The 25892-nt window shown below is 38.7% G+C and overlaps 2 protein-coding genes across 2 annotated transcripts; both read right to left on the bottom strand.

Moving 5' to 3' along the window:
- Positions 1 to 10070: 10070 nt before the first annotated feature.
- Positions 10071 to 23332, bottom strand: LOC118484045. The gene is made up of 3 exons (XM_035979938.1): positions 23255 to 23332; positions 10381 to 10855; positions 10071 to 10267 (listed from the first exon to the last, which is right to left on the bottom strand). The coding sequence occupies exons 1-3, from the start codon at positions 23330 to 23332 to the stop codon at positions 10071 to 10073; spliced, it is 750 nt and encodes a 249-aa protein (XP_035835831.1).
- Positions 23333 to 23519: 187 nt separating this feature from the next.
- On the bottom strand, positions 23520 to 24815 carry LOC110944712 (protein FAR1-RELATED SEQUENCE 5-like). Its single transcript, XM_022186359.2, has 3 exons — positions 24364 to 24815; positions 24020 to 24278; positions 23520 to 23819 (listed from the first exon to the last, which is right to left on the bottom strand). The coding sequence occupies exons 1-3, from the start codon at positions 24813 to 24815 to the stop codon at positions 23520 to 23522; spliced, it is 1011 nt and encodes a 336-aa protein (XP_022042051.2).
- Between the last annotated feature and the right edge of the window lie 1077 nt (positions 24816 to 25892).

Genomic DNA, 25892 nt, shown 5'->3' with positions numbered 1-25892 from the left:
GGGTCCGTAACGAAGATATCTCCAAAACTGCATTCAGAACTCGTTATGGTCATTATGAATTCCTCGTTATGCCCTTTGGAATGACCAACGCCCCTGCAGTGTTCATGGATCTTATGAACCGAGTATGCAAACCCTACCTCGACAAGTTCGTGATTGTGTTTATAGACGACATCTTGATCTACTCGAAAAGTCAGGAAGAGCATGAACAGCACCTACGCCTTATCCTCGAACTCCTTCGCAATGAGCAACTGTATGCCAAGTTCTCGAAATGCGACTTCTGGCTTCGAGAAGTCCATTTCCTTGGGCACGTGGTTAACAAGGACGGAATCCACGTCGACCCGGCTAAGATCGACTCTATAAAGAATTGGCCTACCCCTAAGACTCCCACTGAAGTTCGCCAATTCTTAGGATTGGCAGGTTACTACCGCAGATTCATTCAAGGATTCTCAAAGATTGCACAACCTCTCACGACACTCACTCAGAAAGGCGTCACCTACAAGTGGAATGAAGCACAGGAATCTGCTTTTCAGAGGCTTAAGGATAACCTCTGCAGTGCTCCAATTCTCTCGTTACCTGAAGGAACGGACGACTTTGTGGTTTACTGTGATGCGTCTATTCATGGGCTCGGTTGCGTGTTGATGCAACGCGAGAAAGTCATTGCTTACGCATCCCGACAACTTAAGACACATGAAAGGAACTACACAACACACGACTTGGAATTAGGAGCGGTGATATTTGCGCTTAAGATATGGAGACATTACCTGTACGGTACCAAGTGCACCATTTACACCGATCACAGGAGTCTCGAGCATATTTTCAAGCAGAAGGAATTAAACATGCGACAACGTCGATGGGTCGAACTTCTGAACGATTATGAATGCGCCATAAAGTATCATCCGGGCAAGGCCAATGTTGTGGCAGACGCCCTCAGCCGGAAAGACACTGTACCAAAGCGCGTGCGAGCATTACAACTTACCATCCAGTCTAGTCTTCCTACTCAGATCCGAAATGCTCAGATTGAAGCTTTGAAACCGGAAAACATCAGGGCTGAGTCCCTGCGAGGATCGAGACAACAACTAGAACAGAAAGAAGACGGCGCCTACTATGTGGCAGGGCGCATTTGGGTCCCACTTTACGGAGATCTACGAGAGCTTGTGATGGACGAAGCCCATAAGTCCCGTTATTCAGTACATCCTGGTGCAGATAAGATGTACCACGACTTAAGAGCCACATACTGGTGGCCTGGCATGAAAGCCCACGTAGCGGCCTACGTTGGCAAATGTTTGACCTGCGCAAGAGTCAAGATCGAGTATCAGAAACCAGCAGGCCTACTACAGCAACCCGAAATCCCGAAATGGAAATGGGAACAGATTTCCATGGATTTTGTTACAGGGCTACCTAGATCTCAACGCGGGAATGATACTATTTGGGTGATAGTAGATCGTTTGACTAAGTCTGCACACTTTCTGGCCATTAAGGAAACAGACAAGTTTTCTACCTTGGCAGAAATCTATTTGAAGGAAGTAGTCTCCAGGCACGGGGTGCCAACTTCTATTATTTCCGACCGAGACGCTCGTTTTACTTCCGAGTTGTGGCAAGCTATGCACAAATCCTTTGGCTCACGTTTGGACATGAGCACCGCTTATCATCCGCAAACGGATGGGCAGTCTGAACGCACCATCCAAACCCTGGAAGACATGCTTAGAGCATGTGTGATCGATTTTGGCAAGAACTGGGAGAAGCATCTACCGTTGGTGGAATTCTCCTACAACAACAGCTACCACACTAGTATTCAGGCGGCACCTTTTGAGGCATTGTACGGTCGTAAATGCCGATCACCTCTTTGCTGGGCGGAAATAGGTGACAGTCAACTCACAGGCCCAGAACTAGTGGTAGACACAACAGAAAAGATTTCCCAGATCAGTCAACGCATGGCGGCAGCTCGTGACCGTCAGAAAAGCTACGCTGACAAGCGTAAGAGACCGTTAGAATTCCAGGTCGGGGACCGGGTTCTACTTAAAGTCTCACCCTGGAAGGGTGTGGTCCGTTTCGGTAAACGGGGCAAGCTGAATCCAAGATATGTTGGACCATTCGAAATTACCGAGAAGATCGGTAAGGTTGCTTATAGATTAAACCTGCCTGCAGAGCTGAGTGCAGTGCACAACGTTTTTCACGTATCTAACCTGAAGAAGTGTTTGTCGGATGAGACACTTGTAATTCCTTTTAAGGAACTGACGATTGATGAACAGCTACACTTTACTGAGGAACCGATTGAGATCACGGATCGAGAGATCAAAACCCTCAAACGTAGCCAGATACCCCTTGTGCGAGTTCGTTGGAACTCACGACGCGGCCCAGAGTTTACCTGGGAGCGGGAGGACCAGATGAAGTCCAAGTATCCCCAGTTATTCCCAAACGAAAACCCCAGCACTGAAGCTACAACCGAATTTCGGGACGAAATTCCAAACTAACGGGGGGATGATGTGACACCCCGTTGAAACACGCTAGCTTGACAGTGGCTGCCTTAACTTTCGGGACGAAAGTTCTTAAAACTTGGGGATAATGTGACACTCGAGGTTTTTCCGAACGATCACCTTGTAATATTTTGTGTGTATATAAATATTATTAAATGGAAACGTGACTTTAGTGCATGATATGTGTTGTGTATGTGTATTATATATAAATATATAAGAGTCGAGACCACGACCCGAGACCATGACTCGCAACCGGGCGGTTGCGAGTGGGCCACTCGGTCTCGAGTGGGCCGATGAGCCGTAACCGGTTTGGGCCGAAACCCCAAGCCCAACCCGAAACATCCCTTGGTATATATATACCCCACCTTCCCCACTTTCCTTCACTTTACACAAACACACAAACACACTTCTCCTAATTTCCTCTCAACTAGTAAACCTTCAACAACAACACCACTCTTCTTCTAACTTTCGGTTCAAGCAAGGCTCTCGGTCAGGAATCTCAGACAAGATCACCATACGGACACTTCATCTTCCCTCACCTTCTTCCTTTGTTTTCGGCTCCTTCTTCACAAACCGGTTAGTGTGTGTAATAAATGCCTTGTATGTTTGCTTGAATGATATGTTTATGAAATAGAAAAATGCTTGGTTAGTAGTTTTATGTATGATTTTTAGGATGGTTTGTGAAACTTGAACTATATGTGAAAACCCTTGTGTATGAAAGCATGATAATATGTTTACATGGCCAAAAGAATAGTGATTTAGGAATGATTATGCCAACCGAACCATGTCTAAAGTTACAAAAATGCATGTTCTTGTTCTTGCATGATGATCTTGCTTGAAATATGTGTGATTTTGGTTCAAAAATGTGTGATTATGTTTGACATGAAAACCCTAAAAATGATGAACATAAGATGAACTTGTTTGAATATGGGTTGAAGGTTTTAGAAATGGCAAAGTTTGATCTATGTTTTCTAATAGGCAGTTTAGGAAAAGTGTTAGTGAAACCTTATTGGTCATTTCCGGATTTGGGTCTGAATTCTCGGTACAAATTGGACTGTCATATCTGCATCATCACGTGTACATGAAAATGACAGCATTCCGACTCGCAACTGCGCCGTTGCGACTCGCAACCAAGGCATGACAACTCGAGACCACGTAGTTGCGACTCGCAACCACTGCATGACTACTCGAAACCACACGATTGCGACTCGAGACTACGTCGGTTGCGACTCGCAACCACAGCATGATGACTCGAGACCACGGTTACGACTCGCAACCATAACGTGACAAGCCGAAACCACCTGGTTGCGACTCGAGACCAGCCGGTTGCGAGTGGGCTGTTCATTTTGGTTATTGGGCCATTCTGTGTTAACTTGGACTATCTGTTAAATGGATTATGTGTTGCTGTTGACTGCTTAATTATTTAGGCCGGCCCAGTAACCCACTGTTTACTTATATGCTTGATACGTGTTAGTTATGTGTAAGTTTTTAAGTGATTGCTTGTACACCGAACCTGACCTATACCGGTAACCATGTTAGGACGTGGTGACCAACGTGATTGACAAGTAACCTAAACCTACCGAGCAACCCAAGGTGAGTTTACAACTTAAAAGCATGCGTCCCGGTGGTTTGGGACACGAGACTAACAACTCTATCCCCTGGCAAAAGGGGATACCATTTATATACCTTCCCTAGTTATTGGGAACAAACTTACTTTTCTTTCCCTGGTATTGGGAAACCTTTTGGTTAATTACTGTTTATACGGATTGCAACTAACGGCACTAAACGAAACTCTATCACTCAAGTCCCTACTACAAATACCGATTAGTCGCCGGGTTCAGGCGAGCGGGTTATTAGTTGATAGCGCTATTTAGGTGTTTACCAGCCTCACACCGTGCCCTGGTTTGGGACGGTCGTGAACTAATGTACTCAGAAATCCGTCAATGATGATAGAACATTGACATCGGGGCATCCTGCGGATACGCAACGGTTACCTAGTGTTCGGTATTGGAAAAACAGTTTAGTCGCTAACTTTTGGGGTAGCTCCCCAGGGCATGTATAAACGGATAAATTAACCGGTGAAACAAAGTTTTTGGTAATTAAAACTGGACAACTAGTGAACTCACTCAGCATTATTGTTGACCCCTTACTGCATGCTTTGCAGGTAACCAGTGACGAAGGAGCTTGCAGCTTGGGAACGTGTAGTGTCTGTTCACCCTTGTGTTGGGTGTTACCTTATTTTGAATCATGAACTTTGTTTTAAACTACCTTACTTATGCTTCCGCTACTTATCACTGTTTTGAACTTAAAACTTTAAACTCTGAACTCAATATTTGCTAAGCTTATGAATAGTAAGTATTACTTTTGTTATCAACTTAAGTATTCGGTATAATTGGTGGCTGGATCCTGGTCAGTCACGCCCCCGAAGCGGGTGTTATCCGCAGGTGGATTTTGGGGGGTGTGACAATTGGCATACCTATTCAATGACAACATCCCATTACACGAGGCTGCTGCAGTACAAGAAAACCTCATCGCATTAGAAACGACATATCAGCCTACGACAGAGAAAGATGAATTCACAATGCCACCTGTGGATACCACAAAGGTCTACTGAAGAAGAAACGAGGCTGATAAAGATCCAAACGACGAATGTTACGTACCATCAACTACCGATTGGTTTGAGGGCTGGAATCCTAGTGAACATATTTCGGAGTTAAACCTAGTTATGGGCATCGGGTCACAAATGCAAAAAATGATTGACTACTGCAGCACTCCGCTTCAACTAACCGAGGTGATCTATGATGATGCTGCACGGGAAGCCTCAAACAAAAATAAGAAGGTACACTCTTTTGAATACAAAAATAGCGCATGTCATATATTAGTACTAGTAGTTTAACATAATAACGCATGTTTAATGTATAATAACGCAAATTTAAAGACCCCATATAATAGTAGAATACTTGTTTATGTTATTAAAAAATAACGCATGCATTATGAATAAATCACGCTAGTTTAAGAATGATAACACATGTTAGAAATGCACTTTCCTTGTGTATGAAAATCACGCTAGTTATATAGATAATAACGCATGATATTTATGAAATTCCAATCCTGCAGATGTTGTTGAAAACAATGGACAAGAACATAAATAAATACATTTCTCTGGTTACGGAAATGAACAATATCGTTACGGACGCAATGGAAAAGTGTTTCTGGGATCCAGATATAATGAGAATGTGTAAAAGATGGGATGATGCAGTTAAGAATACCGTCTCAACGACGACTGATCAAGTAAGCTCTGGAGGTGATGAGGCGTTACTAAACAAAGTTGGAGAGGGTGGCGATACTATTCAAGAGTTAGGAGGGGATGGAGATGCAACCGTAGAAGAAGAAAACACAGGAAAAACAAAAGGTAGAGAAAAAGTTATGTTATTTCTTAAGATTAACGGTAATTTCAGTTAAATGATGAGAAAACGTTTGTGATTTTATAGGTTGTGATGATGTTGATAATATGATATATGACGATGGGGGTATTTCAGACTCATGCATGGCTGCATTACAAACCATAGAACCAGGTGTATACAAGCAGACGAGAGAAGGTAACAAATACGATCATTACTATAAGATTAACTGTATTCTTACTTGTGTTTACAAAAAAATAACCTCCTCGAACATACAAACAGAGACACAAGCAGATGTCGTACACCAAATGGACCAAGATGTAAATTTAGCAGAGTCCAGTCAGCAAAAATCACAAAGTCAGAATACAGTGACCGAGTCAATGTTGAATGAACTAGAAAAGATAAACCCTGACGTCTATGGTAAAGAAATGCCTCCCACCACATCCGTTGAAGAAACAGATGAAGTGACGGATGCAGAAATGCAGTCGGTGGAGACGCTTTTAAGATTGGCTCCCATCCTACAAATGTCAACGGACAGTAAGCAAAAAAAACTCTTGTGTCTGCTAACGAAAAGAAAATGGATGAAGAGAGAGAGAGAGAGAGACACAGAACTAGTGAGAACGCGTATCAAAATGTTGAGGGATAAGAACGAAAAACGAATGGCAAAATTAGGTGACGCATACCTATCACCTTACTGCAACAGGATAACCAACTGATATGAGCCACTCCTGGAACGTGACCAAACGATCATCTGTTACCTCTTAGCTCCGATCGGAGGTATTGGGTAAGATCAAGGTTTTGTTTCTTTTAAACCGCTTAAAATCTTGATATATTTATGTTCACCATTTGGTTTTAAACAACAACTCAAAGATGTACAAGTCTGAAAGTGGAATTGAAACAATAAAAATCATTTTTGAAAGCTTTCACCCATCGCAATTCGTAACTTCAAATGGAGTGGACGCTTTTGTAGATGTGTTGAACTTTGAAGAGAAAAAAAGGGACAAAAATCATCACCATACAGGCTGTTCTTGCCAAGTACAATGATTGTAAGTTTTCCCCTAATAATCACGCATGTAATGTATGTATATATGTTAATCACGCATGTCATATGTTAAAACACACATATTGAATGCTAATCACGCAAGTTATACGTTAATGATGCATGTTTAATGTTAATGCACACATGGATAAGGTTAATCACGCATGTTATATGATAATCACGCATGTTTAAAGTTAATGCACAAATAGAGTTTAATAATAAAAATGGCCATAATTTTTGCAGCCTGACATAATGTATGGGCCCAAATACAATGACAATGATCGATTGAAAGTATTTGCATCACACCTAGACGATGTACTGGGTAAGTATGCAGTCAAGAAACTTGACACGGTGGATCTTATCTTCATTCCCGTACTACTATCTGATCATTTCTGGTGTCTATGCTTTCACTTGAAAAATGGTGAAATTGAGTTAATTAATAACTCTAGGTTTAAGGAATCGTTTAGCAAACGCTACCTTGGGCGCCCCGAAATGCTGGTAATTCTTGAATACTCAGCTTTATATACAAAAATGACTATATATTCTAATGAGTATGTACTAATATGATTTGTTATCGTGATTATAGCAAAGAGTTCTAGTTCTATACCTGAAAGACAAGATACGACGAAAAGAATGGATAACAAACTTGGAAACGACAAGCATAATACGAAAAGAAATGGATTGGAGAACTCTTCAAAATGGAGTTGACTCTGGTGTCTTCACTATGAGAGATATGGAGATGTACAAAGGCTACCATGAAATCCGAGGTTTGTGAACGAAGATAAAAAGACCATACAAGATTCACAGCTTCGATTCTTGAGGTACCGGTATCTTAGTAAGATTGTATTATTCGACTACAATCTTATAAGGAAAGAAGTGTATGATAAAGCTAAGGAATTTGCGATGACCGCAAGACCCGTAGATGTGTTGAACGATCTAGATAACAAAATTAGGGACCGATTGGATCAGTTCTTCAAACTTGAGAATGTGAAAAAAAATGCTACGTCGTAGAACTACTTTGTTACAAGCATATTTGACCTGTTCCTTTTTTTAATTTTAATTTTGTTTTATTATTTTGCTGATTACTCATAAACTATGTTAGCAGATAACATGAAAAATGAAAACACAATGGGTATATTTCCTTATTCAAACACAAATACGATACAAGAAAAACACTTAGATAAACATAAAAGCCACATGGTTTCACTACCCAGATTCATGAAACATACAGAAAATGCTTCACAATACAAACACACATGCTTGCACCCATCAGAAAAAGGACTCCAAAAGCTTGATCTTCGTGTCCATAGAGCATCTTAAGACGGTTATTGCATCCGCAAGCTCCTTTAACTGTTTCTCATCCCGCTCTCCTAGATCAACCATAAACATCATAGCCACCTCTAGGACACTAGACTCTTTCATACTAGACAACAATTTGAATATCTCTTCTCTCCTCTTCATGTTCTCCCTCACCCTAGAAATGTTAGTCTCCAACAAGTCTTTAGAAGACTTGTCTTAAGCAATTTGTTCCTCGATTCTCTTTTTGAGATAAACACTCATAGCTGATGATGAAGAAGAACCACAAGATGAATTACAAGAATCTGCCATCTTTGAAGGTAATATTTTAATGCTCTTTCAATGATATATAAAAGGAAATACCAAATAAGAACACATCAACAACCACTGGGTGACAACCCAGTGGCCACCGACACCCGCCTTAAAACCGAAACGAGGGCCCAAGAGGTCTCGGGTTCGATACATGTGTCGGACCCCTCCTTGATGGTTATGGGGATTTACAGCCAGGAAGCCTTGTCGGGTGGTGACCTGGGAGGGGAGATCCCCTCTGCGGTCGGGGGTACCGTGCAATTACCCTTTTATAATTATTAAGCATGACAACTGTATGCTTCAGAAATCACTGTTGATGTTTTTTGGAGTTTTATTGGCCCAATACAAATATTTATAAAAAGTACGCAAGTTAAAAAAATGGGGATGTTCAATAATAACGCACGTATGTGAATATGCATACTTAATCACACATGTTCTACAAAAGAAAAATGCATATTCTGATAAAAAATTATAAGTTACTAGTACAGTGAATTATGTGAGATATTTAATTTTATTAAAAATAGTAAACAATATGCAAGTTGATTTAAAATATAATAATCCTAATAATAATGAAACCTACAAATAGCCTTCCAAATCGACATCACTAGTAATTATGTGAGATATTTAATTTTACTGACCAAATCTCCCACAACTACCATATTAAATCACAATCTTCATACATATTTGATAACCCACATTAGATTTTTTGCCAAAAATTAGCAACTCTAAATAAGTCACAGAAATGTCTAATAATCCGGCAAGCAAAGCCATCAAGGAGCTCCTCTCCAGTCGCACGTTGACAGAGCTTGCATCTGATGTAAACTCTACTAATAGTATTTTTTATGTGCAGAGGAAGGTCCTTGAACAGCAGAAGATGAACCAACAACTGCGGGGAAAACTACTTCAAGAACCAAAATCTTCGTTGAAGGACAACAGCATAAACCTCATGAAGGATAAGACATCTGCTGATCACTTGGTTTACTCCCATCTGAAGGATGCAGTGGAGACGGTGCAAGAGAAGATGGAGACCAGTGACAAGGAGCTTGGGAAGATATTCACATCTAAGTAGGTGGTATGTCTGTTTTATCAACATTTTTGATGATTTTTGGGGATGTTATAATGTTGGTATTTTGAAAACTTACAACTATGGTGGTTTTTGACAATCGAAATTGATATGTAGATATATTTAGAAATATGAAGTAGGCTTAATTTTAACATGTTTGATATCTGTGTATGGTTTTTTTGGCGTTATTATATGAAAAAAGCCTGTTAAATATGTTTGAACAACAAGGTAAAAGGAAAGGGCATGTTTAACTTGGCCTGCAGTAAAAATCACGCATGTTAAAAGGAAAAGGCATGTTCAACTTGGCCAGTTATATAAATTATCACGCAAGTAGTTAGAAACACCAACATAAATAACGAATGGTAAAGATTATCACGCATGTTAAATTTAAAAACGCTAGTTATGTAAAAACAATCTGTGATTGGTATGTTTAGTAAAAAAAGGCATCAAAAACCCATGTTTAAATGTATGCAATTGTGGTTCAAAAATCACTCGTCGTCATCGTTAAGCTTTTCCCATTCAAAATCACTATCATCGGCTTCGTCAACCTCCTCATACTCTTCCTCTCCCTCACCAGCTTCTGCCTCCTCGTCCTCTTCGTCTACTAAACGAGGATCAATCTCTAGCTGAACTACTCTTCTTTTCTTCCCCTTCTTATCGGCAGCACTAGCTTGACCCTTTAAAACTGAACAAGTTCGGATATCATGACCTTTGGTATTGCAAACACTGCATGTCCGACTTCTCTTGCCTTTAGATTAATCATCTGTTCTTTTTTTTATTTGATCCGCTTATGTGAACCATGTCCTTTGTTCCTAATACCGGTTGGCACATGGACTGTAGGTGGAGCATCAGTGTTCGGTTTCTCGTAACCGATTAACCTTGAATATCTATCAAACTTAGGGTCAATAGGCTTGGTTATGTGAAGTTCATCAACCATTTCTTTCATCTCCCTCATCCGATCCCTGACTATAACTAGATGATCAAAATCTCTCATCAAATTACCAATAAGATACTCTCCGGTCTGCATTATCTCATACGCAACCTCCTTGGCCTTTTTATGCCCATCATTATCAACAACATTTAAATTAAATGTGTTATTTAGATCATTTGGTATCACGTCTTTGGTCCATCTTCTCATAACATACTTGTTGGGAATTTCTTTCACTTTGAACCTCTTGAACACAAAGTATATATGTTTGCACAACAATCCATATTGTTCAAACCTGCGACAACTGCATGATGCAATTACGTCCTCCCCATTCTTGAAACAAACCTAAATAAAAAAACGGAAAGTTAAAAATCAAAGAAAAAACGCAAGTTGTTATGTAATAACGTATGTTAGCTGGTCCTAGATATTGTGACAACCCTCACATTTACAGGTATCCGTATAATTAATTAATATTTAATTTATGCTTAATGATTGTGCTTGATTACAACTGTGATTAAACTGCTTTCTGTTTCTGTTACACACATACATATGCATCACATTTTATACTGTCACTTCATTTATTTCATACAAACGTTAGTGACAAACTTGATGCACAAAGTACAGTTAGCACACTAAACGGATAACCCAGAAAATATGCTGACAATGCCAGCACCTAGACAGACAATGTTTTTGAGGCCAGTGTGAGCCAGAGATAGAATACTACACTAGTAGGGAGTGTAGGGAGGTGAGGACCATAAAACTGTGCCACTAGGGAATAGTTATAGTGCCGGGAAGTGCCTAAAACATACTTTAAATGCAGAATTCTGCACTAAATACCCAAAATTCAGCATTTAACTATGCTAGTAAAGTGCAAAAACTTGGCAAAATAGTCCTAGATACTTTCCAAAGTGTTGGGAATCAAATGTGTCACTAAAAGTATTATAAAAGACACCTTATGGTTTAATTTAGCACTTTAACGGGACTACACCCAACCGAACAACCGCACTTTACCCGGAACATAAAAATATTGTCAAACACATTGTTTTTATTTTTCTGAGCTAGTTAGGGTCCCCGAACACTGTCACAGCCCCCGATCCCTATCTCCCGGGAACGGGCGGCCGTGAGCCAGTTTTGGTGGTATCATATTTATTTATCCAATTTGGCAGCGGAAATTTTCATCAGGACCGTAGTTAGGAAATATTTTAATCAGAGTAAACCACCATGTTTTATAACATTAAACATATGGGTAAAAACCCAAGTTTTCAATACACACGTTTCATAGGAATAAATCCTATTTATTTAATAAAAACATCCATTTTATTCTTAGGTAACTTTATTGCCACTTTTCCAAGCCTTCAGTGCTGTCCAGCTGGCTTCTATTTGGCTTTCACATTTTGTTACCTGAAACGCGTTTTAAAAGCATTTTGTCAGTGGGAAATACTGGTGAGTGATTCCCAGTTTAATCAAGTTTAAGTAAAAACCAATTTGCAGTATTGAGGGCACATCCGCAATTACATTTGTATCCAAGACATCACAATTAACATCAGTGGTACAGTCATACTCAACTTATGGGATGTTACCACGCCAGTAACCAATTTTGTATACAAAACCCCAACATACCCACTATAATTGTATTCTTTACAAATACTCAAAAACTGCTTTGTATATATTTAATTAAGTGAGGTTTTGTAAGAACAGTAAACAAAAAGGTTTACAAAAAGTGAATCAACTCACATTGCTGTCTTAGGTGATTCTTTAGGGTTTCCTGGTGAATATCTATAATTTACACAAATGTACGTGTGTTAGTATAATAACCCATTTTAACATTAGTAATACCCTCCCCGAGACGGCATTCCAACGACTACGTCGGGCAGAACCACGACAGCCGTTACGGAACCCTAGATCAATCGGGCAGCGTATCTAATACGTCTCCAGGGGTTATAATACTTACATCGTAGCAGAACCTCGCTATTTTAGGTGATATTGAACTTGGGTATAATGCCCACTATTTAAAAGTGTAGAGAGACAGAAAGAAAAGTGAACGAAAGCAGACTGAAGGCCGATGGCCTCCATTTATAGGGTTGTAATTGAGTCCCCTCGCGGCCCGCGTGGAGTTTGGGCCGGGCTCACGCGGCCCGCGTCAACTCCGGGTCAAAGCGTAGCTTGGTCCGGTCACACACTAGGTTCGACACGCGCTGGACACGTGGCGGCTCCGGGTCATGCCACCATTTAGGACGCGCGCGGCCCGCATCAACTAAACCAAACATGTACGCGGCCCGCTTGGGCTTATGGTTTTGGCGATATACTGGTACACACTCGCGCGGCCCGCTTTAACTTGAGGTGAGGCCCTACGCGGCCCGCCTCAACTTAATAATTATTGTTTTTATTTATTTTATATAGTATAATCTATTTTGGGGCTCGGTTTTCACATATGGGGTGCATATAAAGACACATTGATATATTTAAAATATATTAGGGTGTCAGAAATATTATGAGGATGTCTGTTTTACCGAGGGTTGTTATATCCTCCCCACCTTATTTTAGAGCTCGTCCTCGAGATCTACTGGAACAAGTGTGGATATTTCTTTTGCATTTCTGATTCCAGTTCCCACGTGTATTCAGGTCCTCTTTTGGAGTCCCATTTCACTTTGACCAGAACTAATCTCTTATGCTTGAGATTCTTAATCTTTCTATCTTCAATCTGTAGAGGCCTTTCTACAAATTTGAGTTGTTCATTAACCTCTATATCCTTGAGAGGTACTACGAGTGATTCATCAGCTAAACACTTTTTGAGATTAGATACATGAAATACATCATGTATTCCTGCCATTTCCTCTGGCAGTTGTAGCTGATAGGCTACAGGTCCTATTCTTTTAAGAATTTTGAAAGGTCCAATATACCTAGGACTTAGCTTTCCTCTCTTGATGAATCTTACCACTCCTTTCCAGGGAGAGACTTTCAATAATACTTTATCTCCTACTTGAAATTCTAATGGTTTGCGTCTATTATCGGCATAACTCTTTTGTCGATCACGTGCTGCTTTTAGTCGTTCCTTGACTTGAATGATTTTGTCAGTTGTTTCTTGTACTACTTCAGGTCCAGATAATTGTTTTTCCCCAATTTCTGCCCAGCAGACTGGGGTTCTGCACTTTCGTCCATAAAGTGCTTCGAATGGTGCAGTATTGATACTTGTGTGATAACTGTTATTATAAGAAAATTCTATTAAAGGTAAGTGTTCGTCCCAATTACCTCCAAAATCAATTACGCAAGCTCTAAGCATGTCTTCCATTGTCTGAATTGTCCTTTCGCTTTGTCCGTCCGTTTGAGGATGATAAGCTGTGCTTAGATTTAACCTGGTTCCCATTGCTTTTTGGAAACTTGACCAAAAATGAGAGGTAAAACGGCTATCCCTATCAGAAACAATTGATAAAGGAATGCCATGTAATGAAACAATTTCATTTACATACAATTTGGCTAATTGTTCCATACTAAAGGTTTCCTTCATTGGTAAGAAATGAGCTGACTTGGTTAACCTATCTACAATCACCCAGATTGTATCATTACCTTTCCTTGTTTTAGGCAATTTGGTAACAAAATCCATTGTTATCAATTCCCATTTCCAAACTGGTATTTCTAATTGTTGTAACAATCCTGAGGGTTTCTGATGTTCAGCTTTAACTTGTGAGCAAGTTAAACATTTAGAAACATAAGCTGCTACATCCTTTTTCATCCCTATCCACCAGAAATTTTTCCTTAAATCCTGGTACATTTTTTCACTTCCTGGATGTATCGTATATTTAGACTTATGGGCTTCTTCTAATATACGGTGACGTAAATTTCCTAATTTAGGTATCCACATTCTCTTTTTATGGAACCTCCAAATTCCATCTGTTCCTTGTTCTAATTCCTTAATCATTCCTTTTAACTTTTCAGTATCCTCCTTGATTACTGATTTTTGTGCTTTTCTAATTTGATTGTTTAAATCTACTTGTAGATTTAATTTAAGAGAACGTATCCTTTTTGGCTTTTCGTGATATTTTCGACTTAAAGCATCAGCCACCACATTGGCTTTTCCTGCATGATACTGGATATCACAATCATAGTCACTAAGTAATTCCATCCAGCGTCTCTGTCTCATATTCAATTCTTTTTGCCCGAAGACATATCTTAAACTCTTATGATCTGTGAATATGGTAAACTTACTACCATAAAGATAATGTCTCCAAATCTTAAGGGCAAAAATTATGGCTCCTAATTCCAAATCATGGGTTGAATAATTTCCTTCATGACTCTTAAGCTGTCTAGATGCATAAGCTATAACCTTTTGACGTTGCATCAATACGCATCCATAACCTAACTTAGAAGCGTCACAAAAGACTACAAAGTCTTCAGTTCCTTCTGGTAATGCTAGTATGGGTGTATGGGTTAATCTTTGCTTAAGGATTCTAAAGGCTTCTTCTTGTTTTGGTCCCCATTCAAACTTAACAGATTTACAGGTTAACTTAGTTAAAGGAACGGCTATTCTAGAAAAATCTCGAATAAATCTTCTATAATAACTGGCCAATCCTAAGAAACTTCTAACTTCAGTTGGTGATTCTGGGGTTTTCCATTTGGTAATTGCCTCGATTTTCGTTGGATCTACATGAATTCCTTCATGGTTAACCAAATGTCCGAGAAATTGCACTTGTTCTAACCAAAACTCGCATTTTGAAAACTTAGCATAAAGCTTTTCTTTTCTTAATAAACTTAAAAGTAAGTGCAAGTGTTTTGCATGCTCTTCTTTGCTTTTAGAATAAATGAGAATATCATCTATGAAGACAATTATGAATTTATCCAAATATGGCTTACATATTCGGTTCATCATGTCCATAAATGCGGCTGGGGCATTGGTTAAACCAAATGGCATGACAGTAAATTCATAATGACCATACCTTGTTCTGAATGCGGTTTTAGGAATGTCCTCTTCCTGTACCTTTAATTGATGATATCCTGATCTTAAATCGATTTTAGAGAAAAATCGAGCTCCTTGAAGTTGATCAAACAAATCATCGATCCTCGGTAATGGGTACCGATTCTTAATCGTGATTTTGTTCAATTCACGGTAGTCAATGCACATACGCATCGATCCGTCCTTCTTTTTGACAGATAATATTAGTGCTCCCCATGGCGATGAACTTGGCTGTATGAATCCCTTCTCTAACAACTCGTCTAGTTGTTTCTTCCGTTCTTGCATTTCCGCGGGTGCCAAATGGTAAGGTGCTTTGGCAATCGGTGCTGTTCCTGGTAACAGATGAATTCTGAATTCAACTTCCCTGTCTGGCGGTAGTCCTGGCAATTCTTCTGGAAAGACATCTGAAAATTGGGATACTACTGGGATATCTTTTAATTCTTTTCCTTTAGTGTTAGTGATTATTGAAATCAAATACACTATAGATCCTTTTCTTATACAACTTGCAGTTTTCATCACAGAGATGAATTTAGTGGATCTAAAAGGTTTATCTCCTTTAATTGAGATCTTTTCACCTCTTGGTGATTTTAATTGAATTGTCTTTTGATCACATAAAATACTGGCTTTATTGGCTATTAACCAATCCATTCCTAACACAACATCAAATCCAGCCAGATTCATTGGATACAGGTTTGCAATAAATTTTTGATTAAAAATTTCTATTCTTGCTCCCTGCAAGATTTCAGAAATCTGAACAGTTTCTCCATTTGCGGTTTCCACTAGACATTCTTGTGGTAGTTTAGTTAATGATTGATTTAGGAGTTTGCAAAACGAAGTATTAATAAAACTTTGGTTTGCACCAGAGTCAAATAATACTTTAGCAAAAATATCATTAACTAAAAACGTACCAGCAATGACGTCTGGAATCATCCTGGCTTCCTCTGTAGTTAGCACGAATGCTCTGGCATTTTTAGGATTTTTGTTGGTTGCAGCTGGAGTCAATTTAGGACAGTTTGTCCTAATGTGACCTTTTTCCCCACAATTGAAACACATTCCATTACTGGATTTCTTCTTGCAATTCTCTTCCTTGTGTCCTGGGGCCTTGCAAAAATTACAGTAAGTAGAGCATCTTCCAGAATGCTTCTTTCTGCAGGCTTTGCAGTAGGGTACAGAGGTAGAACCTACATTCCTACGATTGGAATTCCCAGAACGGTATTCTTGAGTAAGCCTTTGGGTTAGGTTTCTTCTCTGGTCTTCTTCTCTAGTACGAATTAACTCATCTGTCAAGGTATTGGCTAGTTCTACAGCTTCCTCTATGGTTTGGGGTCTAGCTGCCTTGACTACATGTCTAATTTCTCCAATTAATCCCCAAATGTAACGGGAGATTAACACTGGTTCAGGTGATGCAAGGGTAGGTACTATCCTAGCATATTCAAAGAATGTGGTAGTGTAACCCTTACTGTCTACCCCGGTCATTCTTAGATTCAGAAACTTATTTGCTATCTGTTCTTTTTCATTGGGAGGGCAGAATTTCCTTTCTACCATGTTTTTGAATTCTTCCCATTCCATATTATAAATCTTATCACTTCCTCTGGATTGGAGGATAGTGTTCCACCATTCTAAGGCTGCATTTTTAAACAGATTTGAAGCAAACATTATTTTATCTTCTTCAGCACACTTGCTTATTTTCAGAACTGCCTCAGTTTTCTCTATCCAGCGTAAAGCTGCAATGGGTCATTCATTGCCCGAGAATTCTATTGGTTTGCAGGACCAGAATTCTTTGTAAGAACAACCATGTGGCATGGTTCTTCTTCTTTTGGGAACGGGCGCTTGAAGTATGGGTCCATTGTTCACGCTGTTTTCGGGTTCAGTTGGTCGCTTACTGCTATGCTTACTTTTATTATTCGCTTCCTGAACTGTTTGAATAATAAATGGCATTGCATCTATAATTCCTTGTGCCACTATATGTTGAACGGCACTATTATCCATTTGGTTTCCGTTGTTATTATTGTCCGAATTCTCATTAACCACGTTAATGTTACTCTGGTTATCGTTATTCAGATTTTCTTGATTTCCCGCGTCGGCCATCTGAATTTTAGACATTTACCAAATATTAATATCACAAATAATATTTATATATAGCCAATCACATGACACGCACGTTTAACCAAAAACGTCGAGCATTGCGACTTTTACTCTATTTATATAGTATGCATCATTACACACTAGTACTGAAATTTAAATTACAATACCGGCTGAAATGTAAAGCTACAATACTAATAATAAGCATTCGTAGTTTTTTTTTTTTTTCTAACACATACACACATATATTATTTTATTATTATTATTATTACTACTACCGTTTCTGCCATCGCCTTCACTGATATGGATTCATCCAAAAATCCATATTACGCTCATCGTATTTCCATACGAGGCGTTCTCCCACCTGTCGCATACGATCACTACTTTCTAAAATTTCCTCCCCAAAAGTCCTAAGTTCCTGGACATTTTCTGCACTCATTGGGGGTGTAGGTTCTAGGACTGGGTTTGGAAACTGAGGTACGGGTTCCTGATACGGAGGCATAGGGGCTTGGTACGGGTATGGATTTTCTAAAATTTCCCTAACATATGCGTCACTAATGTTGTAGGGATCTTGAGGATCTAACCCTGGATAAGCTCCTAAGTTGGGTATTGGCACATTCTCCTGTATTGGGTTTTGTTGCACGTAGTCCCTAACATCGTCCCACCAGGGGTCGTAATTGTTTGGGTCTAGAGGATCAGGTGCAGGTACCCTAGGTATCTCCTCCGGGTTGTACTCAGGCATTTCTATCTGGTCTTCTATTTCCATGGGTTGATCAGGATTTTGTGGTTGTGGTGCTAGCATTTGTTCCAGGTTTGGGTCAGCAGCAGTGGTTGCTAAAATATGGATATTAGCGATACCCCTATTGAGCATATCCTGATTATAAGCATCAGTTTCTCTTTTTGCTGCGGCTAACACTCGCTGTTCCTGCAACTTTTTCATTCTTTTCCTACGCTCGTGCGCTCCCCTACTGAACCATCCCCTCTTTTTCTGAGGAAATGGCTCTTCAGACTGAGCCTTAAACACAAAGATCCCTTCTTCTGTGTCAGCATAATACCCTGAGAGGGCAGGCTGAGAAGAGGAGGTGCCTTCGCTCCTAGGCGAACCAGACAGTTGACGATAGGCGTCAGAAGGTCCTTGGTCGCTCATACTGTAAACTAACAAATAGTCAGATAACATATAGCAAGAAATACAATTATACACGTATTTCCATAATTTATTTCCTAACACTTTGAATTTTGATGTCAGCAGAACACTTCTGTGGCTGAATCAGTGGCATAGCTCTGATACCACCTTCTGTCACAGCCCCCGATCCCTATCTCCCGGGAACGGGCGGCCGTGAGCCAGTTTTGGTGGTATCATATTTATTTATCCAATTTGGCAGCGGAAATTTTCATCAGGACCGTAGTTAGGAAATATTTTAATCAGAGTAAACCACCATGTTTTATAACATTAAACATATGGGTAAAAACCCAAGTTTTCAATACACACGTTTCATAGGAATAAATCCTATTTATTTAATAAAAACATTCATTTTATTCTTAGGTAACTTTATTGCCACTTTTCCAAGCCTTCAGTGCTGTCCAGCTGGCTTCTATTTGGCTTTCACATTTTGTTACCTGAAACGCGTTTTAAAAACATTTTGTCAGTGGGAAATACTGGTGAGTGATTCCCAGTTTAATCAAGTTTAAGTAAAAACCAATTTGCAGTATTGAGGGCACATCCGCAATTACATTTGTATCCAAGACATCACAATTAACATCAGTGGTACGGTCATACTCAACTTATGGGATGTTACCACGCCAGTAACCAATTTTGTATACAAAACCCCAACATACCCACTATAATTGTATTCTTTACAAATACTCAAAAACTGCTTTGTATATATTTAATTAAGTGAGGTTTTGTAAGAACAGTAAACAAAAAGGTTTACAAAAAGTGAATCAACTCACATTGCTGTCTTAGGTGATTCTTTAGGGTTTCCTGGTGAATATCTATAATTTACACAAATGTACGTGTGTTAGTATAATAACCCATTTTAACATTAGTAATACCCTCCCCGAGACGGCATTCCAACGACTACGTCGGGCAGAACCACGACAGCCGTTACGGAACCCTAGATCAATCGGGCAGCGTATCTAATACGTCTCCAGGGGTTATAATACTTACATCGTAGCAGAACCTCGCTATTTTAGGGGATATTGAACTCGGGTATAATGCCCACTATTTAAAAGTGTAGAGAGACAGAAAGAAAAGTGAACGAAAGCGGACTGAAGGCCGATGGCCTCCATTTATAGGGCTGTAATTGAGTCCCCTCGCGGCCCGCGTGGAGTTTGGGCCGGGCTCACGCGGCCCGCGTCAACTCCGGGTCAAAGCGTAGCTTGGTCCGGTCACACACTAGGTTCGACACGCGCTGGACACGTGGCGGCTCCGGGTCATGCCACCATTTAGGACGCGCGCGGCCCGCATCAACTAAACCGAACATGTACGCGGCCCGCTTGGGCTTATGGTTTTGGCGATATACTGGTACACACTCGCGCGGCCCGCTTTAACTTGAGGTGAGGCCCTACGCGGCCCGCCTCAACTTAATAATTATTGTTTTTATTTATTTTATATAGTATAATCTATTTTGGGGCTCGGTTTTCACATACGGGGTGCATATAAAGACACATTGATATATTTAAAATATATTAGGGTGTCGGAAATATTATGAGGATGTCTGTTTTACCGAGGGTTGTTATAAACACCCTAACACACTTTATATTATATAACACACCGTAACCATTAACTAAACACTTGTTACTTAACTAGATCACTAACTAAATTAGTAACCATCAATTGAAAACCAACCCCATACCCCCCCCCCCCCCGAACCGGTTATGGGAAGTGGGGACATCCCCTAATTCTTTTCAATATTTTATTTGAATGGTAGTGGATTAAGAGACATAATGTACAATGGTTAATGGTGGACTTGGTTTATAAAATGACACAAAGGTCATGATCATCTCATTCACAAACTCACAACACAAACAAGCTCTCTCTCTTCTCTTCTCCTTGTTCGGCCGAGAACCAACCACCACCATACCACAACCTTCAAGTTTTCTTTCAAGCAATCTACACATATTCAAAGGTGTTAGAGATCCTACAAGTAAGCTCGGTGTGTTCGGAAGCTCAAGGACCGCTCTCGTTTTCTTTTATCCATCACTTTTATGCTCTTGAACTCCCCTAGCCTTGTGCTAGTAGTAAGTGTCTTAGATCTTCATCTTCTTCATATTTTTGATGGTTAATAGTTAAAATAATGGTGAAATCTCAAGAACTCTAAAGAACCATAAACTAGTTTTAAACATAAACTAACAAAGTGATGAAGTAGTGTTATAATGATGAAGAAATCATGATATATTTGTGTTGTTATGCTTGTTGAATGTTGTTTGTTAGTTAAAATGACATAGTTCATCATATGGACTTGCTAGATCATGTTTAAAGACATGAACTAGCAAGATGTGAAAGTTAGAAATGTTGTGGATGATGGAACCATCCACACATAAACTATGAACTTGAATAAATACATGTTTTTTTTTTGAAAAATAAAGATCAAAATGAGATGTAATCTTGTAGATCTAAAGATCCATGAGTGGTTTTTTGAAAGAACCAAGTGAAAGGTATAAGTTTTGATAAAACTTGAATCTTACATAAACTAATCACACTTTTAGTGGGTAAACAAGTGTAGAAACACTTGTGTAAGAAGAAATTTCACAAAGAAATATTTTTAGAAAAATATAACTAGAAGTTGTGAAAATACAAACTCTTTAAAAATGAAGTTTTAAAGGAACTAATCACATTTCGGAAGGTAACAAGACTTACTAAGTATGCTAGTAAGTTACTACATGTGTTTATAAATTTTTCAAGTTCATAAGTTTATAGCTCATGCTTATTTTTGTCAAGATTGGTAATTAGGGATTGTATGTTGATGATTGAGAATTGATTGAATGATTTTACAAAAGAAAATGATATGCTAGTAAGCATGGACGCCTCCATTTACAAAGGAAATTCTGGCGAAATTTTCCTAAAAATTCAACACTTAGAAAATATTTTTCTAGTAAGTGTTTACAAATATATTTCTAACTTTATTTTCAAAATAAACTTCTCCATGATTTTTATTACAAAAATACAAAGACCCGGAGGTTGATTTTCGTAAATAAAATTTGATAAATATATATGTAGAATATATATTTTATACTAAAACGCTTGTGTGATTATTTGATTATTTTGTGAACTAGTTATATTATTTTTAGGATGAAATAATATAACTTATGTATACCATGAAATTACGACTCCAAAATAATACCAAAACTCTCGCGAAATAAATATTTAAGTTACGCATTTATTATTGCAATACGAAACGCAAAAACATCACTTATGTATATTTTAGAAAAATACTCTTATTCGTATATTTTTGGTAAAATATTAGTCTGGAAAATTTTTGAAATAAATATAATATTTTTGGGAAAAATATGTATATTTTGAAATTAAGATGTTTTGGACAAATAATTTAAATATATTTTTCTAAGTGGGACTTAAAATATATTTTTCAGAATTACAAGTGTACATGTATAAATACCCCCATCCTTGGGAAGGAAATACACATATAAAATAATTAAGAAGTGTGAATACGAAATAGTTAGCTAACTATTTTCCTATATACAAAAGTTAAGGTTAAAATAAATATTATTATTTTAACAAGTATAATATCAAAGTAACGCAACTCAAAACACTAAACCCTAAGCCAAGGCACGACCCGTTCGTCTAATAGACATTAGTATGTGTAGGTCGTCACGCAGCAGATCGGGTTTGAGGTTGACGTTACAGACTACGCACTTCTGTGAGTTCATGTCCCCCTTTTCTCTTTAATATTTTCAGTTTTATACTTCGGGGGTGAAATACATGCGACAATTATTACAAACATTTATTTACATGGTATGGTTAGCGTAGGGAAGGTTTACTACTAGATCGTGTGAGGGTGGGTACAACACTTAAGGCCATTAATCCTCGTTATTAGGACCGAGGGACACAAGAGTGATAGATCTATTTGGGTGTAGCGAGCCCACACCCGTGAGGCCGGGGCGGCCCATAGAGGTGACTGTGTCTTCCAGCCGAAGCCTGGTAACAAATTTGCTAGGTTTGAGTTTTCCTGCACTTTCTCACACATACCAGTGGCTCTGCAACCCATTGGTGATCTCTTTTTCCTTATTGCTACATACCAGGGACTTTTATTCGTACATGAAAGGTTTATACATACTCACTTTTACATGAACTCGCTCAACTTTTTGTTGATTCTTCAAACTACATGTATTTCAGGAAATTAGTGGATCTGGCGAAGTATGCAATCGTGTCAAGCTGCGTAGGGAATAATGATGTCATCCAGGTTTAGGATGTGTGACCCTTGCCTGGACGGGTTACAAGTCTTAAACCATGATTTTATTTAAGTCTTTTGTCGAGTCGTGTGAACATGTTTTAATTATGTCGTTGTTGTGTTTTGTTTTATGTGTCGACTTTTAAAAACAATGATGTTGCGGTAACTTTTAAAACTTTATGAATGGATGACTATCATGTGTTTTAAATTTCATATAGCATTGATATGATTGTGCTATGGTATTAAGAAGTCACACCAAATAAACCCATGCTTTCGCAAAAGCCAGGGTGTGACAGATACTGTTACCTCTAATAAACCATCACCATGGGCTTTGAAATCCTTCATACTTATCTTCAAGAACGGTTCCTCGATTTTAGTCTCCATAGGAAGACACTCAGACAATGTTGCATATAACTCTGCCTATTGATCAACAAAGATGGACCTGGTGTAAATTTTCATAGCATCTTCCTCTAAGGTAGTTTCAGACCAGTTATCTGGGGGTTGTGTTTCTAGAAATATGGTCATTTTCCGATGGTTGAATCTTTGCACGTCCATTGCACCATCAAAATGGTTAAAAAAACTCAACAAGGGTAAGTTGAGAATTCGCCACCTGACAGAAAAAAGGGTTTTCGCTCTCTGATCTGGAGGTGGTACGCATGAGCCCAGACATAGGCTCATGACGATAGAAAGGTGTAATCCACGAAGATCTCATGCCAAACATATCGTCAACCCATTTATTCTCGGTTAGACCGAATTCAATCATTATCAATTTCCATTCTCTCTCAAACGTTTCTGGCGCAATCGAATCAGTCCACACAATGTCACACATACGTCTCTTGAAATCTTCATTGTTACACAACTCATGTCCCACCTATTAAAAAAAGGATTGCAAAGAACATAAATCAGAAATCTTTATAATTATTCACGCTTTTTGTAAAAAAAAAAAAAACAAAGTGTAGGAAATAATAACGCATGATGAACTTTTTGTAAAAATGCATATAAACATCAGAAATCTTTATAGTTATTACGCTCGTTGTAATTGTAATCACGCATGTTGTAGTTGTGTCTAACCTTATCGGTAACTTTCTTCATTATGTGCCACATACATAATCTGTGCCTACTCTTATCGAACATAGCCTCGATAGCTTGTTTCATCGTCGGGTCCTGATCAGTGACGACCACCTTCGGCTGCTTACCAAATGAGTCCAAAAATGATTGTAAGAGCCATTTGTATGATTCAATGCTTTCGGATGCTAACATCCCGGCTCCAAGCATCACATTCCGACAGTGGTTATCAATACCAGTAAAGGGTACAAAAACCATATTATACCTTCAAAATGATGAAATAAATTGAATAAAAAAACAACAAAATTATACAAAAAAATAAAAGTTAAAACATTATAGGAAAGACTAACTTGATGGTTTTGAACGTAGCATTAAATGATATGACATCTCCAAACTCAGCATAGTTACGTTTGCACAAACCATCGGCCCAGAACAGGCCAGTTAATCTCTTGATTTCATCAACTGAATGTACAAATGAATAATCAACCATAAACTGCTTTTTATCGGTCATCCTATTGATAACCATATCTGCATCATACTCTCCTATATAGCTATGTATCCTTGCTCTAAAATTCTTGCAGTCGTCTTTAGTTGTGCCAACATTTTCAAAACCTCCGTATCTTTGTCTCATTATATTGAAGGCTTTCACCGGCCCAAGATTTAAAGTACCAAGCTCCCATATCATCTCTTCTTGTGTTTCGGAAAGATGCCTATAAGCCGGTAATAAATGCATATCTTTGGGGCACACAAAAGAATGATTATGCGCTTGAACAAACTTATCAACATTATACAACACCCCCATCCATCGAACAAAGCTTAATTTGGGCTTTACACCCCGTTCGAATAGTCGGTATGTTCCTACTTTTATATGGCTTAGACAACTTCGAATAAGGATCATCAAAAGCCTGTGGTTTATGCCCCTCCTTTGAACACACAAAGTATTTAGTCTTGATAATACCACCACTATGATGTTCACCTCCTTTTCGAGCAGAGAACCCTGCCTTCTTGGCATATGTCTGATGAAAAACATATGCTTGCTCTATGGAGCTAAATTCCATTCCTATAATGGGAAGACATGATGAAGCTACCTCAGGAATATACAATCTTTCCTCTACACATTTTGAAATGACAAAAAAAAAACATGAGCTCTAAAACAAGACACATAGTCACTCATTTAGGAGCCAAAAAAATAAATCACGCAAAGAAAATACATCATGCATGTTAACCTCAATAATAACGCAGGTAAAAAAACCAGCCAATACTGTTTACTTTAGAATAATAACGCATGTTTAGTGGAACTACACAGGCCTCCTACACAATACAGCTTATAAACATGTGTGATTTATAACACATTCATTTCAAAATACTAATTATCAAATAATGATGCACGATCAAAATACAAACATCAGACAACGATGATTACGTTGATTTCTGGCAAATTAAAACGTTTAATTGACAACTTACTGGTGTGATCGTCTAATAGAACGTGATTGTCTGATGTCGGATTCCTAAAATGCTTAGTAGCATCATGAACGACATGGACCTCAGCATCTTCAATTTCAATATCATCTGTGTTTCGTGCGTTAGTGCTCTATGGATCCATTTCAAACAATAAGTGATCGTAACCCTAATCGCACACCCATAACCGCTAATTTGATAATTTGGAAAATGGAAAATATTTGAAACTGATTCGAATCATAATTACCGGGATGCAGGAGATAACAAACTCGCATTATTCTCTTAATGTTAGTAAATGTCTGAATTACCCTGCCTCAAGAATGATAAATGTCTAATTTGCCCTTAATGAGAAAACTTAATCTGTGCCACGTGTTTATATCTCCTTGTCACGTACGTGAAGTATGATAATAGGTTTTGTACA

The sequence above is a fragment of the Helianthus annuus genome, chromosome 11, assembly GCF_002127325.2.
Source record: "Helianthus annuus cultivar XRQ/B chromosome 11, HanXRQr2.0-SUNRISE, whole genome shotgun sequence".
Classification (NCBI taxonomy): Eukaryota; Viridiplantae; Streptophyta; class Magnoliopsida; order Asterales; family Asteraceae; genus Helianthus; species Helianthus annuus.
This window is presented reverse-complemented; position numbering and strand designations above follow the sequence as displayed.